The sequence below is a fragment of the Lipomyces arxii genome (assembly GCF_038497795.1).
Source record: "Lipomyces arxii strain Phaff 12-163 unplaced genomic scaffold V1512scaffold_16, whole genome shotgun sequence".
Classification (NCBI taxonomy): domain Eukaryota; kingdom Fungi; phylum Ascomycota; class Lipomycetes; order Lipomycetales; family Lipomycetaceae; genus Lipomyces; species Lipomyces arxii.
Window position 1 is genome coordinate 20745 of NW_027117715.1, and position 17305 is coordinate 38049.

Here is a 17305-nt window from a genome sequence, read left to right on the forward strand (position 1 = left end):
ATATACAATATATATAATACATACAATTAACACGTACAATCAATGTTAAGAATACAAAGATCAAGTAAACGTATGTCCAGCCACAAACCCTTCGTACGTACTTTACTGTATCCAGTCTAGCGTCATGCAAGTGGTTAAACTTTAAAATCACTTAAAAGATGGCTGGTACAAAACTTAATCTAGTTAAGCCATCAACACCGCCACGAACAGCCACCGCATTCCACAGTCGACGCGTCTGAAAATTCCGGTCAAAACATTCCAGACACACGAATTTTTACCGTTTTAAGGGGTTTCGTATCGCGCTTCGTTTCACTCGTGCTCAAGTCGCGTCTCAAGTCCACGTTTTGACTCGCGAACAGACGAACAAGTGAATGCGCCTCACACAATGCGGCTAAACTATACATTTCCTAATCTGGATGTTAACGCGTTTCATTCACGTGATATTTAGAGTGACACTGTTGTTCCCTGTCTCTCACTTTTCATTGTCTTTGTCGTTTTGTCAAACCAAGTCGAGAGAAAGCGACGAAGAAAACGATCAAAATGACATCAGAACATACAAATGAAGCTGATCCGGTCGAACGAATTTATTATTACTATGAAGTCGCCCGAGGATTCGCTTCACAAACAGATGATGTAAGTTGCATAGTAATATTTCATACTCCGCATCAAAGCTAAATAGAACAGCCCTCGTCCGCATACGTCAAGATCCTAGAATACTCGTCTCCATCTGCTGATAAACGTGCACGTGTGCTTGCAAACTCGTTTATCCCAGACCTGTTTTCTCGGTTCGCGTCTGAGCAAAGACTCGCGTCTCGTGCGGTCGAGAGCATGATTGATTTCTGCGAAGACGAAGACCCGAAGTTGCGTGTCGGCACAATCAAACGGCTGCCTGAGATTGCGGAATTGAGCCAGTCTGAGGCAGATAAAGAACTGATTGTCGATATTCTGATTCAGTTGATGCAGTCACAAGCTCCAGCTGAGCTCGACGTGGTCAAGGCTAGTCTTGAGAGGGCTGCAAGGTCGCTACCGGGCGTGACAGCACGGAAGATCTGGCGTCTGGCCGCGTCGGCGACGTCAGAGCCGGTGTTGCAGAAGATTGCAAAACAGTGGATCATGACCACGGGCAAGAACACGGTAGGCCAGTATCCGGAATTTGCAGAGGCCGGCATCGCGGCGGTCAAGGGCATGAACGATGTGAACTTGTTTGAGACTCTGTGCGGCGTGTTACAGGGTTTGCCGACTTTGAAGGATACCAAGCGTGTTGGTGAGATGCTGGATGTGCTGGTGTCGGATTGTCCGTCTGCGGACTCGCTCAGCCAGGCTGATGACGCGGCGCTTGACAAGTTTGCTGCGTTGCTACGACAAATTGGAAGACTAGTATATGTATGTCAATGTTGTCTCGTCTAGAACCTAACTAACAAAACCACAGCGTCAACCACCACTCTCAGCACTTATCAAATACCTCGCGACAATCATCCCGGTACTCGGATCATCCAAATTACGCCAGGAAACACAACATAAACTGCTTACATTAGCCTACGACTGTTGTCTACAGACCCCACCCTCACGTGAACTCGACATCTTCATCCCCAAACTCAAAGACCTCGTCATCTCACTCTCGACTAACCTCGACGACGCACCAGACTGGACTTCAATCGAACCTGCCACACTGGCACTACAATCGGCCCTGTTCAATGTGCCCGGGTTCCCACTCTCGTCAGATGCGTCACCGGACTTGACACCGGCGTTGAGACGTATATGGGCACAGGCACACACGGAATTGTCGAACTTGCGCAAACTCGACGCTCAGACTACGGAGTCGGAAAAACAGAGACGGCAGTGCGAGAATACGGTGACTGCGACACGCGAGTTGCTGAAATTGCCTTCACTGAGAGCGAAAGAACCGCTAAAGGTTTACGTCTCGTGGCGGCCTTTAAAACCAGTTACAAAAAAGCGACCAAACCAGACAAGCCAGACTAGTCAGGCCAACCAGACCAATCAGACCAGTCAGACCAGTCAGACCAGTCAGACAAACAAGGCAAATCAGCCAAACAAGGCAAAGAAAACTACCGCAAGTGAAAAGCCAACTTCACGCAAAAAACGACGGGGTCGACAAACTTAGTTAATATACAAATCACAATATCCTGGCTTCACTAATAAATGCACTACTCTCAAGCTCAGTCTTGTACCCGCCCACGACCTCTTTAAACTTATCTACCAACACATTCTTGTCCGTGACCCCAGCCGTACTCTCTCGCCACGCTTTCAACACACTTCGTAAAAGCTGCGACCCGTCCGCGATCTCAGCCTTGCTGCACTTCGTACTATGCCCAGCCAAATCCTCAAGCTCGCCTGCCTTCCTCTTGGCCATGTTGACAACCTTCTCCGGAAACCGAACCAGCTCAGCCACGTGGATCCCAAACGATTGGTCGCTAACACCGCGCTCGACTTTGTACAGCAACGTGATTTCTTTCCCGTCCGGCTCATGTTTTGTCCCGCTCTCAACATGCGCAACTACGTGCAGATTTTCTACCTGCGGGTACGTCTCCCCGAGCGCCGTGAGTTCATGGAAATGTGTCGCAAACAGACCGAAACACTTAATCTCCCGCACAATGTGTTGCGTGATTGCCCACGCTAGCCCGAACCCGTCATACGTTGATGTCCCGCGTCCGAGTTCGTCAATCACAATCAAGCTCTCCCTCGTGGCCGACCGCAAGATCGACGACGTCTCCAGCATCTCAGCCATAAACGTCGACACTCCTTTCAGCGGCGAGTCTCCTGCGCCGACACGAGCCAAAATGCAATCAAAAACACACAATTCCGCACTGTCGCACGGCACAAAACACCCGGCCTGCGCCATTAACGCAATGACGCCAACTTGTCGGATGTATGTCGATTTGCCACCCATGTTTGGACCAGTCACGATCACAAACTCAGACGTGCCACGGACAAGACTGACGTCGTTCGGAATGAACGCGACGTCGTCCTGCGCTTCGAGACATGGGTGCCGTGCGGCCTTCAATACCGCGTTACCGGTCCCGCGTACGTGCATCTTTGGACGGACGTACGGTGTCGGCGCGGTGCTTGCGACGTGTGCGAAGCTCACAATCACATCTATATGCGCCAGCACGGTCGCGAGTCTCTCGAGCACGCCGCAATACGTCGCCGCAACGGACACAACCTCCTTCACTAGCCCGGACTGCATTTTGTGGTACGACCCCGACAAGTCAGCGTACTCGTTGCCAAGGTCGCGTAGTGTAGCTGTGGTGAAGTAGATACCTGCTTTTTGGGTCGAAAGCTCAATAAACTCCCTTCGACCTCGTAAACATGATGCGTCCTGAATTGTTAGTTCAAAAACACTCCGTCCATCAAAAAACATACTGTTCGGGTCAAGCGCATGCACCAGCCATACACATGATGCTGTTCGAGTTTGAGTTTCTTGTCCGGCTCCATGTCAAGGTCTTGTCCGACGCGAACGTGTTCATCCATGATTTGCGTCCTGAGACGCGATAACCTGTCGTGTGCCAACTGTAATGCCTCATCAAACTCAGGCTTGATTGTAAACTCGTGGTTCTCAAGCGCGTCTAAATCAACCGTAGTCTCCACCAACTCAACCAGTTTCTGTAAATTATCATTGTACTCGCCAACTTTCCTCCTGTACGCTTCCGTAAGCATCCTCTCTCTTTCGACGTCTGTCACGGTCTCAAGCGTGGCAAGCAGGTCAGGCAATCGCAGCACGACTTGGTACGCGCGTACCACATCCTCTAGCCCAGCGTGTCCACGCTGGAATTTCTTGGCCAGTCTGTGCAGATCAGGCAAACCACGAAGATGCTCTTCCTGCATGGCCTGCCGCAGCTGAACGTCCCTCACAAACGTCTCCACCAGTTCATGCCGCTTGACAATCTCGTTCACGTCCATCAACGGCTGCTTTAACCACTGCCCTAGCAGTCGCGACCCGGCACTTGTCTTACACTTGTTCAAGATCCCATACAAACTCATGTTCTTTGCCCCGTCCCTCGGTCCCGGTACCAAGTTCAGCGCTCGCACCGCGGCCGAGTCGAGTTTCATATACTGCGACAGATCGTGCTGGTACAGCGTGTACTGTCCGAAGTTCGTTGAGTCCGACAGCAACCCAAGATACTTGACCAAACACGCGGCCGCGGCCATTGCGGTCTGGAGTCCAATCTCCGGCATCAGCGCCGCGTTCAGTTCGCCGGAAAGCAACCGCGTCATGTCTTGCTCAACATCTCTGGTATTGAAATCCGCTACCTTGCGCTCGGTCATGACGATCCCGCATCGGTCAGCTATGCTTCTTAGTTTTTTGAGATCGTAGTCCTTCTCGTCCTGTTGGATCAAACATTCCTTTGCACCGAGCTGAATAACCAATGACTCGAAATTAGAAAACAAGTCATTGTCCACAAACTCGGCGACCCCGAGTTCCCGCATTGACGCGTCCGCAAAACAAACCCCGACAACTCGTTGATCCGACTTGATTGTGAGCTTGACAGCAACCACGACCGGACTCGTCTCTGTCACGCTAATTATATCTTCCACCGCTTGAATATTTCCCGGCGACGCATGCTTGGTCACGCTCCAGTTGTTTCTGCCGGTGCTGGTGTAAATATCGACCTTCAATCCACGCGTGACCAACGCGTCCCGCAAAAAGTTTGCAAACACAGACTGCGATAGCGTCACACTCGCCAACCCCTTTTCCGGATCTGAACTCCCGAGATACTTGATCACGCTCTGGGTCCTGTACACGTTCTGGGCCACAAACACCGCGTCGCTGCCATGACACGTGTAAAACTCGCCGCGACTAAACACACGAACCGTCGCGTCCGGCGATGATGGTGTAAGCGACTTAAAATACGAAATAAACCCGGCCTCGTCGGACCGGTCGAGCGAGAGTTCGGGATTTGGTGGCATCGCGTGTGGTTGAGAGTGTGTGAAGAAGTCATTCTGGACGCGTCAGAACGTGACATCGTCGAGCTGTTAGACCCAGTTTAGTGTATACGCGTTAAAGCGTGTGACAATGTTATTTTGGCGCTTCCATGAATATTACAGATATCACACTGATATTAGCTGAGTTCTGATGATAATCACAAGAATACTCCGTTTATTCTCTTTATTTCTTGATGAATTGTCGATTTCTCACATAATAGGCCATTTATGTGCTCAAGAAGAAAGCCGAGCCTCATTCCATGCGGCTACTCATCACTATTGTCGACCATCACACACACTCTTCAATACTCAGCACTCGGCACTGACTGACTATCAAAGCAGGGTGTAATGATGACATTACAAATACAAAAACTCCTCTGCCAAAGATTAGACTGGCGCTGAACGACGTGCCACCTACGCTTGACGACTACAAGAAAGCCAAAACAGACATGTATTTACTCTATAGTATGCGATACAATGAGTCTTATTACATTTATACCACGAAGGCACAGCGTGGGCTGACTTGGATGGGCAGCACTGCAAAAGCACTTGATACTCAAGGAGGAAAAAAAGCAACAAATAAAATCTTATTCCAAATTCTATAAACGAAACTCATTTACAACATGTATCTGAATCGCTGAGTCTGTTTCTTAGCAGCCAGCGTGGCCCCGTCTTTCAAGATCCGGCTCACGGTCGCGTCATCGTCAACAATATCGATATCAAGTCCATGCTCAGCACGTAAATGCAATGCCTCGGCCGGCGAAATGACTTCATACCGCGACAATTCCTCGTCTGCGTCCTCGTCTTCAGACTCTTCGCCCAAATCCTCCTCCTCTTCTGACGTCGCTGACGGCACCAGGCTCGAATTGTCGTCGTCGTCAGTTAACAATCTGTACCGTTCTTCTTTCGAGCTCTCGGCGTTCAGCATTGCCAGGTGCCGACGCAACAGAATTGCAAGCACCGCGACAAAAAACATAGCAAAGCTGCAGATAAACATGCCTCGCTCATAGTACGGCGCGTCAGACTCAGGGTACAGTCTTGTGCCAATCAGCGGGCCGCACTGCCCGATCGTGTTCAGCATGACCATTCCGGTTCCCTTGCCGGATTCAGACGACTGGTTGTTGACAGTCCATGCGATGATGATTGCGACGACAGAAAAGAAACCGGAAGCGACAAAGAAAATGGCACAGTACCGCACAAAAGTGTCCCGCGAAAGCGCAAGGACTAAGTACCCAGCAGCGGAAATGGACGAATGAAAAATGATATACTCGGCCCGGCTCTTGCGCTTGTCGGACAAGTAAGTAGTAAACAGCACCGTGCAAAATGCAACCAGATATGGTGGCGCAGACAATCCTTGGGCCGTGATTGATTCGTACCCCATACTACCAGGTTAACAACTATCATCGCAGCATTAGATCAACTTACTCTCTTAAAATTAGTGGCAAAAACACCGGCATTGACGCAAACGCAATGTTTGCAAGGAAAAACATGGCCTAACCCGTTAGTCAAGCCCCACCATTTAATCTCATACATACAGCCGTCACGTAAACCTTTGGGTCCTGTAACACCTCCAACGCCTCTTCCCACCTAAACCCATGCGAGCCCGAATGATTAACCTGCTCACCCTCAACCTCGGTCCTCCGTCTATAACGTGACCGCACCAGGATCTTATCTTTCAACGTCAAGAAGTACGCGGACGCCGGACGGTCAGGCAAATAGTTCCACGCGACGCACGCCATAGCCATACACGGGATTCCCTCGACGAACAACAACACCCGCCACGAGTCAATCGGCGTGTGGTCGGCCGCGCTGGTGATGAAATACGCCAGCGCGCCGGCGAATGCGGTCGACAGCGGCGCGGCAGACATGAAAATGCCGGTCCGGAACCCCATCTCTCGACGCTGGTAGAAAAAAGAAAGATACATCGGCACGCCAGGACCGAAACTGGCTTCTCCAATGCCGAGCAAAAATCTGAGCACAAATAACGAAAAGTAGTTGAACACAACAGCCTGTAAAGACGCAATCATCCCCCACGCAAACAGACACATAGTCACGTATATATGCGCAGGCACGACGTTCCACAAGAACCCGACCCATTCAAACGTGATGTACGAAATATAAAACGCCGTCAACAACCAGTCGAACTGGTTCGAGTTCAACTCGAACGACTCCTGCAGACCAGCAATTCTCGCGTTTCCAATATTCGACCGGTCTAAAAACGCAAGCACAAACAAAAGCGTGATTAGTGGCATCAGGTACCGGTCAATCTTCTGCCGCAGCTCCTTCTCCTCATTCTTTGTGAATCGCAGTATGAACCGCTTACCATGACCATGTTCGGCCCCGACGACTCCAGACACAATTGACGCACTGCTAGACATTCCAACACTGACTCAAATCTCGAAGTCTTTGCAATACAAAACAGAAACGGAACCCTTGAATTGATTCCGACCTGAATTTGCTTAATTGTCAATACCTTGCTGTACCGAGACTGAAATTGTACGTGCTTAAGCAGAACTCGGACACGATAAAGGACTAGTTCGCTGTTATACTGGAGTAAAAAACACCGTTATCTCTTACTATGAATGTAAGTGCAATCTAAACCAAATTACTAGCGCCTTTAGTGGCAACAACTGTAAACCCCAAACAATTTAAAGTGTCGGTAATCTGCCGTTTGTGTGACATCACCCTTTTACAATAAACTCTAAATACACTTCACTATAGACTTTCCCACTCACCGCTAATTTCATAAGCACAAACCCCATTGAATGCAATAAACCCTAACCTGCAGACTCTTTTCATACTATATACTGTTCTGCTTAACAATCCCAATATTCTACGATTTTGTAGTATCTTCTTGTTCAAGAATTTGTTCTAACGTTCACAGATTGATTTTACAGATACCAAAACGAAATCAGCTGAATTTCTCATTTTGAATAAATTCCCATCGTAAATTCTTGTTAAAAGCTGAACGCTCTTGCATGTAGTGTTTCTTGCAACTTTGCTTCATAATTCAGACACGTCGGCACAAAGTTTTGCTTGCCAACACTACTAGACACAACCGACCGACTCGAATGTATTTGATTTTTGCTACACGATTCGTGCAATAATAGTTAATGCTTCATAGCAGAATGCGACAGTCGTGGATATAAGCAGATTTAAGGTTAATAAGAAGGCATTGGTAGAAAGATCTATACACGTATGACGGGGCACCGTGCCATGTTCTAAAGTAGAAAATAACACATTTGTGTTGTATATTAAAGCAGTGTATTTGTATAACCAGAATTTGTTTAGGTTGATTTGTTTGATAATTTAGATGGTCAGTGATCTACAGGCATGGAGTATGAACGGTCTGTTTGACAGTTCAGGGTCCGTGTGGGGTGTAGTGTTGACAAAGCCAAATGCAGTAACCCTGGTCACGTGCAGCGCTTTCGACGCGTCTGAGTTCACGTCCCAGGCCGATTCTAGATCGCGACGAGCCGGGTTAACCAAGAAATGAAGTCCTCCAACCGAGCTAGGAGACATTTTAATCACGCAATTCACTTCTCCATCTCAGATTGGAAAAAGGGGTATGACGACATTTCCATCAACGAGTCTGAAAATGCTATAAATTGCCTCTGGCGCCCACTTCCCTTTTTCTCTCTTCAGATTTCTTTTTACTTCACGCTACACTGCAGTTTTCTCTTACTTACATTAACACTTTATTGTTGCAACAGTCTATTGTAGAGCTTTTTTTTCGCATAACTATCTCGCTTTGCGCATTTACATTTACACATGTTTATAAGTGGGTTTACTCGCAGGCGATGGTACGTTCAGACTCTCGTGCGTTTAAGTTCTAGCTAAAATTATCAGCTTGTTGGGGACCCGCGTGGCCAAAAATGTCACGACGGTTCCATTAACCAGTCTCGTGATTGTGTCTGGGCGAAGCACGATGCAGCTCAGAAGGTGGAGAGGATCTACCCATGCTCGAGTCCGGTAATGCGGGTATGCGTGGAAGTGGAGGTCACCTGGGTGGAGTAGCCTCAGACCAACAAGCTTTTAGTCTGTGACGGCCTTGAATCTACCTGATCAGCTGATCGCTGTTGTTGGCTGGGAGCGATGTCCTCAGTATAGGGTCCGAAATGAAAGCCATATCATCTGCGTTCTGGAGCCTCGCACTGCCTTCTGCTTGTTGCGTGTTGACCCCGATACAAAAACCTGTTGTGGTCAATGGGATCACTGTGGTTGTCTGAAGTCCTGACTGCCGTGTACAGTCGTTCGCTAGCCAGTCTTTGTTGGAGATTTCTCCCTTGTTGCTGGCTGGCCAGAGAACTATGCTTTTTATTCTGTATGCTTGATAGCTGAGTTGATAATGTTGTTGACCGTAATAGTTTTGTATAAAGGTGGTACAGACACACTACGACATGCACCCTTTATTAATTGCAACTATATAGTCACATGTGCAATCGATGCACTCACAAAGCTATACTTCTGCTTCTTACTATTATTAAAACTGTCAAGCACATCTATACTTGCTGTGTCAAGTTACTGCCACCTGATTATAAAAAAGCATATTGCTACTTCTGTTGTTTGGTAACTTTTGATTTGAAAAAAACTTGGGGATAAGGAGATATACTATAAAAGAATAAACGACGTATCGTATATTGTTCTAGTATGCCAGGCCAGATCAAACTTCACTGTGAAGTGCTTGCCTCTACAATATACAGGGCCGAGTGACTATGACAATTTGTGTTGAATAACACTATGTAGATCTCACTGTTCTTTTACAGCATTGACAAAATGTCTCAACGCATCGCCACTAATATATACATAACTAACGAAAACCTTTATCCAGCCGTCCTAGCACGATCATTAAAGACCAAACAAATCATCACAAAACACTCTATTATCGTATACCACCACTCAAGCTCTCCAATACTGCGCAAAGTTATGCAGCCTGTCAATGACCATGGGAAAGAACGCACTGACACTGTCGTTAATCAGGTTTTGGAAATGCACGATTGCTTCTTCCTCGCTCATGTCAAGACAGAACTTCTCCTTGACTTTGAACACCGCTCTGTCGGGCTCGATCTTGATGTCGGGGATGTTTGCATCGACCATGAGAGCGAACAAGTTCAGGATTAGGTTCGCGGACTTGCGCAGCGTCGTGTACGCCGTGAAGCAGTAGTTTCTGAACTTCTGATAGTTCTCTGACGCCTCGCCGCCCATGCCTTCGACAATCTGGATCGGCAGCTTCATCAACGGCGCAAACGGCTTCGGGTCTCGGCCAAGAATGTATCCAAAATCGGCGTGAAAAAAATGGCCGTCTGGGCAGATCAACAAGTTGTCAAGGTGTCGGTCGCCGACGCCGAGGAGATATGTAATTACGCAGTAGCCGGCACAGCTCTTGATGTACGTATCCATTCCTTCCGTGCGCACACCCAGCGGCGCTTGGGGATCTGGGTTATGTTTCTTCAAAAATGGTAAAATGCCATGATATTCTCCAAGAGCGGAGGCCAGCGAGACGCTGGGTATGAATTGCATCGAGCCGTCAATCACACCTGTCGCCAAGATTCGGTAAGGCGTCAGTTTCAGGTCGAGGTTCTCTCGTCGGAGTAACTTGTCCATCAGACTTATGATTTGCATGACCAGCTGATCTTGTCGCAAATCGTCACCGTTCTTAAACACAATTGGATACAATCCGCCGTCCTCTGTCTTGAATGCGATTCGGAGCGGGAGTAAACTACTTTTAAACACACTGGACTCCTCTGCATACAAGTTAGCATGGACATATCTAGAAAGGCGTTGAATTTACCTGGCACTACACCGACAATCTTAAGAGTAGGATCTAGCGGCAAAGGCAATGCGGGAAAATTCAGTAGCTCGTTCTTGGGGTCAGTCAGAAATCTTCTCATATGCTCAATCTTTTTCGGTCGGGACTCCTTTGAGAACCTGATATCTCGCGCCAGAGTAGAAAACGTTGAGATGAACTTGCTTTGCCGTTTCAAAGTCCCAAGTCGTGCTGCACCATCAGGCATGCCCAGCAAGGTCGAGTTGAAGTTCTCGAGCACAAACTTGTACAGATTCTTGCTCGGCCCGTCTTCTGCCTCGACAGACACGTACCAGTAGAAAAAGTTCCCCAATAACTCACTTTTCGCTGCCCTTCCTTCCAAGAATCTCGCCAGACTGGATTTTTTATTCCGACCGATGCCTGTTCGGTCAAATTTGAGCGCTTGCACAAGTTGCAGTAGATACAACTGCAATTCCTCGTCGTCCGCTTTGCGTAACCTGTCGACCGCGTAAGACCGGACAGCAGGATGTGTTAAAGAAGGTCCGATAAGCTCTAGCGCATCGTCAATGTCGATCTCGATCCACTGTGATAACAGCTCTATGGCTTGTTTGATTTCACTTGGCTTTTCCCACCTGACCGACTTGACAAATTTGGTAAGGCCCTAAGCAACTTGTTAGCACAATCGAGTTCAGCATAAGTGTACATACTCGTTTGTCACGTGTCAGATAATAACTAAATCTCCAGACCATGTTTTTGTCCTCTTCTGATAGCTCCTGCAAAGGCGAATAGCTCAAAATTTCCTATAGCTGTCAATGTAGTTCCAACAACAACAGAAGCAACACGCACATTAAGTTTATCACGCGCTTGAGCATTGGGCTTCAGATCTTTATCAAGCATGGACCGGTCGGTTCGCAGTAGTGTCTGATGTTTTTCTTCTTCCACGTTTTCCCGTAACGCATCAGGATCGTATACGGTCACGATTGGATATTCGTTAAACAACAAACTATCCTGTTGTGAATTCTCAGGCAGATCTGTGGGGAAGTACGAAAAGTCTGAAAACAAAACCGGGAAGTCGAATTTCGGGAACTCCACCACGAGAATGTGCTTGTCTGAATGCTCTGAAGCTATTTTTCGGTGCCGTTCTTCAAGCCTTCGAAATGCAAGATACGCATGCCAATTCAGAGTCATTGGCTCGTCAAAGTCGCTATGTTTGTTGCGCTGTACACATGTCAGAATAATGTCTGTGCATAGACAATAAACATACAATTGACAGAATTCCCTTGTCGCCTTCGACCGCACTTGGTGTAGCTGAGTCCGTCATGCCATCTGCTTCTTCGTCCAGCCATACCCGTAAATGATGTTCACCACGTTTGAGGGTGTAGTCTTTATCATCAAACAACTTCACTGTCGTCCCTCCGAACGGTATTATTTCGCGACCTGCTATATCCCATACAGTAATCGCCAATTGTGACGACACAGGTAATTGTGCGTATGATATTGGCAGCTCAAGCCATTCGTTCCATCTGAATTGTCAGTATTGTAACTTCCTTACACAGTCCACGTACTTTCTGCCACTCTTTGGATTCTTATGTGTAGTTCTGACAGGAGCAGTCAACGGTTTGCAATCGGCAAACAATTGGACTGTAGCGAATAAATCTGATGTGGGACTATAACAACAACAATCAGCGGGCGATTCAAGCCAGATATAAATAAGCAGACTGACCTAGTATTCGACCCAACCTGCCGAACCTTCGGATCTGTTAACGAGGTCGTGAATGGCACAGGCGGTTTCAATCCTTCCAGCGCATCACTGTCATTAGTATGATATTCTCTATTGCTACCTGAACTACTCACATTTTGACATGAACTGGGAAATTTATGTCTTTAGATAAGCAAAACGTAAATGTTTTGTCCTCCATCACGATAAAACGGACTACAAATCGTCAACGCGCCTTCGAAGCAGCTCGCAATTGTCGGTTCTGGTCTTGAAGGGTCCTCGAGATGGTCGATAGCAAATATGTACTAAGCGTCTGCTATTTAAAGCATAAATGTATAGATATAGCTGCATAACTTTAAATTTATTCCTCCCAAATGCTGAAAATTGTTCACCAAAAGCAAAATTACAGACCAAATACATCATGGTGAGTAAATTAATACTTTGGATAGTACAATATATCTGATAAACATAGTTGCGAAAACAAGCTAGAGAGCGGAGAGAATATCTCTATAAAAAATCAGTGGCACTAAGGGAGTCAAATTTGGTGGTCAAGAGACAGCAATTAAGAGCAGCTCTGGCATCAGGAAAGCCGCTGCCGAAAGACATAGCAGAAGATGACGAATTGCGGAAAGATTTCAAATATGATGAAAGTATGCGGGAGGAAATAGACGACGAGTATAGTGCGTTGAGCGGGATCCAAGAGCCTCGTGTGGTTGTTACTACTAGTCGTGATCCTAGTTCAAGATTGAGCCAGTTTGCAAAGGTGTGTAGTGTACAAGAGTATGATGGGTGATCGTATTGTAATAACAATGCCAGGAAATAAGATTAATGCTTCCTACGTCTGTTCGGCTGAATCGTGGTAATGCCGTGCTACCTTCATTGGTTAAAGCATGCCAGGCTTCATCAACCACAGATTTGATTATCCTTCATGAACACAGAGGTGTGCCGACCGCACTCACAATCTCGCATTTTCCACATGGTCCTACCGCATCATTCTCACTACACAACGTCGTGCTACGTCACGACATCCAAAACGCCGGCACAGTCGCCGAATCTTACCCGCATCTAATTTTCGACAACTTCACATCTTCACTAGGAAAGCGGGTGGTCCAGATTCTGAAACATATGTTCCCGCCGGGCGTCAAGAAAGACAGCGCGCGTGTGATTACGTTTTCAAACAAGGGCGACTTCGTCAGCGTGAGACATCATGTGTATGTACGAACAAAGGACGGCGTTGAATTGGCTGAAGTTGGACCAAGATTCGAAATGCGGCTATATGAGCTGAAGTTGGGCACGATTGACAATAAGGATGCAGATGTCGAGTGGATGTATAGAGGATTTGTCCGGACCGCGAATAAGAAGGATTATCTGTAAATTGTAATTTCATTCAGTTACATACAAAAGTTTGTGTATTGTCGACACCGGAATTAATATTTTCGATTCTTATAATTAATATTTTTATAAACCGTATGCTAGTTTACCCACACAATGACTTGTTTGTTTAACCATGTTCATTAAGAAAATACTCAATTCAGATTGTATCACAACATGCAACACCCATTTAACTAATATGCCAATATACCCACAATTATACCAAAACTCCAATCTAATATACACTATTAAACAATGCTACTTTGCTCCATACTTTTCACAATCGACCAATTCTGATACTTCATAAATCTGAAAACTTTGTGGTAAGCATTTTGCTCTTACTCATAAGATTTCCAATGTAATCTTGCAAAAACTTGTTCTCGTCTTCCAACTTTTCGTATTCATCTTTAACGTCATGGATACGGTCCAGTATTGCAGCTAAACCGTCTTGCATATTCTTCGCCTCACGACGCAACGCATTGGTTTTTTCTGACCCGACTGCGTTCTCAATCGACGTCGTTACCAGTGCCTCGTTTTGCAGAAACACAGCGTCTAAGTCTGGCGAAGACGCGTAGTGAGATTCCTCGGCAGGCGGAGTTTTCACGTAAACTTTGTCATGCACATACAGATCATCTTCTTTTGACATCGGAGACTTGTCGCGATAATGTTCAATTGTTCGTGGTTGCATCATGTTACACACTGCTAAGTCTCCTTGAGCCTGGGCGTCGAATTCCTCCGGTGTCGCAAACCCAAAATCAGTATCGTTGCCGTATTTTTCTACTCTGTCTTGTTTCGACTCGCTGTTGTCTTTCCAATCAGGCATTGACTCTGAGCTCAAGACTCTCTGCATTTTATTATACGTGTGATTTTTCTATACTGGATAAAAGTTAAAGAACAGCGAGTGTCATCTGACGTTAATTGAAGTGGACTCCACCCTGAAGTTGTACTCTTTAAGTATAATCAAGCCTGGACAGTGACCATCGAAACTGGATTTTCAAGTGAGAAGGAATATTGCTGTTTTATATTATGTCAGACGAAGATTTGCAGCGGGACCTATGAGTGGCGTAAATGAATTAGAGTTAGATAATTGCGGTTTGTGTGATCTTGCAGTGTTCCTAGTTTACAGCATAAACATATCTAAGTTTATAATTTACGTCACACTCACATTTTATATTACACTCTATTTGTCGATATTAACCTTCGAAGGTCTATCAATTCCGTTCTGGAATAATACAAGAATTTATTTATCTAATTGAGTGACGGACACGAAGACAGAGTCTAGTTCTAGATCACAGTCACTAATGGCACAACCCACTGGTCTAATATGTCCATGTTTAATCTGTCCCTCGTCGAAGAAATAGTACTAGAATGTCTTTCATTCTGCCTCAAGCAATCATAATTAACTGCCATCATTTAAGATTTAAGCAAATGTTTACTCAAATAGCTAATTCCTGCTTTGTTTTGGCGTAACTGTAAACTATAATCAACGGTCAACACTTCGATCCGATTTCACCTTCGAGTTCGATCAGATCTCAACTGAAAGTTTAGCATCGAACGTCACTTTAGAGTTCGTTAAAACGGTTTTTGTCCTGACGGATCTCACCTCTAAAGTTTAATTCTGCGCTGCTGTAGACACTTTGCGCGCGCCAAGTCCCCAAAACCGCTGCAGATCTATTTAATCAACTTCGATATAGACTGGTGGACTTTATATTCTTTATGACGGCAAATGTGCCGGAGTGTGTAAATACCGTTTAGGATTTTTGACCATGAGAATGATGTTTATTGGACACTATAGCTAATTCATGAGTGCATATAGCTCTGTACTATTAACACGAGCCATGCAACTACCAGCAATAAGCAAAACATGTAAAGCCACAGCCATACAGTGTATGATCAATCCTGTTCTCTATACAGAATCCTGAATTCCGCCTATCATGTACTGTTAGACATACATCGACTTTGAATAATGCTATACCTTCGCCAATGCAATAGGCGGCCTCTCGTTCCGGCATGTCTGAAACTACGTCAGTATCACAATTATAAGGTTAACTGTAAAGTCCCACCTGGACTGTCTTGGAGCTTTGATGAAAGTTAGATTGCGAACGCCAATTTCAGTCAGTCTTACTAACCTTAGCAACTCTCTCCTCCCCGCGGCCCTTCCGCAATAAAATTCGCGTAGCTGATGCGTGTGCCTTTATGAGCCATGTTAGTTCTATAACGCCTTCACATTTGGCCCACTATTCAAACCAAAACATGGCCGCCAACACTATATATTATCTTAGCTCGCGATTAAACTCAAGAAATTGTACTACTGACGGTTTGCGCCCATCAGCTGCCGCGAACAATGCTGATGCACCCGGATCACTTTGGACTTGATTGGTCATAAACACTGCAACATTGTATTCTTCAGCCAAACGGTTCAGTCGGCCTAGCATTTGGTTCAGCTTTTGTTGCCGTTCATTTAGCTCCCCTCTGCCGCTGTAATCCACCCGAAATTGTGCCATGATGGAATCTACAATCTAAATGATTCCCATTAGAACGATCAAACGCAGACATAGTATCATACTAATAATCGATAGCTGCCATCGGCAAAAGTGTTGCCTAGCTTTTCGATCAATTCCATTTGGTGTTCACTATTGAGAGCGCGTGCATAAGTAATATTGTCACACACTTGATCAGGGTCTACCGCAAATCGGTCGGCAATATCTCGCAATCTATATGTGTTAGCACCATAAAATCGACTCACTGCCTTCAACATGCCGTTCTGGACGGAAAGTGCCTTCTGTGTCAATATACACAACCTTACCTTCGGCACCTCCCATATCCTAGTTATTAGTATCATTATATACCAAACAAATCTTACGGTACTTTAGGAAGCTGGGCCGTGACACATAATGTGTGTGCCATTTGTGTTTTTCCACATCGATACTCGCCAAAAACTTCTGTAATACTCATTGACTTAACGCCGCCTGTTTCCATCAGACCGATGTGAACGAATGAAACAATATACGCACCGCCTAGAATTCCATCCAGCTGTTTGCTGCCTGTGGTAATTGCCTGCACACGCTTCCGATTATGTGCCTGTTCGGTAGCAGAAATAAAGCCAGCGTTCTACCAAATTAGTGTGCGGTACAACAGACGAAACCCAGACAAACAATGATCTTTCCAGCTGCCTCTTTAATCTTGTCCACCTTGACTTCGCTGAGACCTTTCACTTTCAGTAGGTTACGGCGTGTGGTTGACAATACAGTCTGTATGTTAGCATAATGTGGCTGTCAGGACACAGTCAGTACAGAGATTGCATAAATTCCCGCAGCACGAAGTTTCTGAATATCAGAAGCATTGATGCCCAAATTCTGTAATTCGTCTACGTCGAAAATAGTGAAATCGCTCTGTCAATCAGCAAATCGATCTCTATGTTTCCAAACAGAACAAACATTCTCAGCATCAGGATCAGAATCTAGCGTGCGCCGAGTGTCAGTAGTAGTCATTGTAACCATTTTGGTAGG

At 46.1% G+C, this 17305-nt stretch overlaps 7 protein-coding genes across 7 annotated transcripts; 2 read left to right on the forward strand and 5 right to left on the reverse strand.

Annotated features, from left to right (window-relative positions):
- Positions 1–511: 511 nt before the first annotated feature.
- Positions 512–2175, forward strand: V1512DRAFT_265822 (uncharacterized protein). Its single transcript, XM_066916979.1, has 3 exons — positions 512–633; positions 685–1383; positions 1430–2175. Exons 1-3 carry the CDS (start codon positions 541–543, stop codon positions 2120–2122), a joined length of 1485 nt encoding a protein of 494 aa, XP_066770132.1. The 5' UTR covers positions 512–540; the 3' UTR covers positions 2123–2175.
- V1512DRAFT_292445 (muts domain V-domain-containing protein) lies at positions 1940–4944 on the reverse strand. Its single transcript, XM_066918294.1, has 2 exons — positions 3382–4944; positions 1940–3337 (listed from the first exon to the last, which is right to left on the reverse strand). The coding sequence occupies exons 1-2, from the start codon at positions 4924–4926 to the stop codon at positions 2135–2137; spliced, it is 2748 nt and encodes a 915-aa protein (XP_066770133.1). The 5' UTR covers positions 4927–4944; the 3' UTR covers positions 1940–2134.
- Positions 4945–5367: 423 nt separating this feature from the next.
- V1512DRAFT_265826 (major facilitator superfamily domain-containing protein) lies at positions 5368–7580 on the reverse strand. The gene is made up of 3 exons (XM_066916980.1): positions 6477–7580; positions 6367–6434; positions 5368–6323 (listed from the first exon to the last, which is right to left on the reverse strand). Exons 1-3 carry the CDS (start codon positions 7317–7319, stop codon positions 5558–5560), a joined length of 1677 nt encoding a protein of 558 aa, XP_066770134.1. The 5' UTR covers positions 7320–7580; the 3' UTR covers positions 5368–5557.
- Positions 7581–9575: 1995 nt separating this feature from the next.
- Positions 9576–12699, reverse strand: V1512DRAFT_277406 (kinase-like domain-containing protein). Its single transcript, XM_066917906.1, has 8 exons — positions 12563–12699; positions 12432–12518; positions 12274–12375; positions 11973–12231; positions 11555–11926; positions 11416–11508; positions 10733–11369; positions 9576–10685 (listed from the first exon to the last, which is right to left on the reverse strand). Exons 1-8 carry the CDS (start codon positions 12625–12627, stop codon positions 9841–9843), a joined length of 2460 nt encoding a protein of 819 aa, XP_066770135.1. The 5' UTR covers positions 12628–12699; the 3' UTR covers positions 9576–9840.
- Positions 12700–12826: 127 nt separating this feature from the next.
- On the forward strand, positions 12827–13878 carry V1512DRAFT_265832 (anticodon-binding protein). The gene is made up of 3 exons (XM_066916981.1): positions 12827–12849; positions 12898–13188; positions 13242–13878. The coding sequence occupies exons 1-3, from the start codon at positions 12847–12849 to the stop codon at positions 13797–13799; spliced, it is 852 nt and encodes a 283-aa protein (XP_066770136.1). The 5' UTR covers positions 12827–12846; the 3' UTR covers positions 13800–13878.
- An 11-nt stretch (positions 13879–13889) lies between these two features.
- V1512DRAFT_265834 (uncharacterized protein) lies at positions 13890–14835 on the reverse strand. The gene has a single exon (XM_066916982.1). The coding sequence runs from the start codon at positions 14644–14646 to the stop codon at positions 14098–14100; it is 549 nt and encodes a 182-aa protein (XP_066770137.1). The 5' UTR covers positions 14647–14835; the 3' UTR covers positions 13890–14097.
- Positions 14836–15470: 635 nt separating this feature from the next.
- On the reverse strand, positions 15471–17296 carry V1512DRAFT_280185 (Rad51-domain-containing protein; the record flags this gene model as incomplete). Its single annotated transcript, XM_066917986.1, has 13 exons — positions 15471–15725; positions 15772–15810; positions 15860–15875; positions 15926–15988; positions 16044–16062; positions 16113–16315; positions 16363–16510; positions 16557–16621; positions 16665–16765; positions 16811–16907; positions 16952–17047; positions 17090–17188; positions 17234–17296. 13 exons carry the CDS (start codon positions 17294–17296, stop codon positions 15703–15705), a joined length of 1032 nt encoding a protein of 343 aa, XP_066770138.1. The 3' UTR covers positions 15471–15702.
- Positions 17297–17305: the final 9 nt, after the last annotated feature.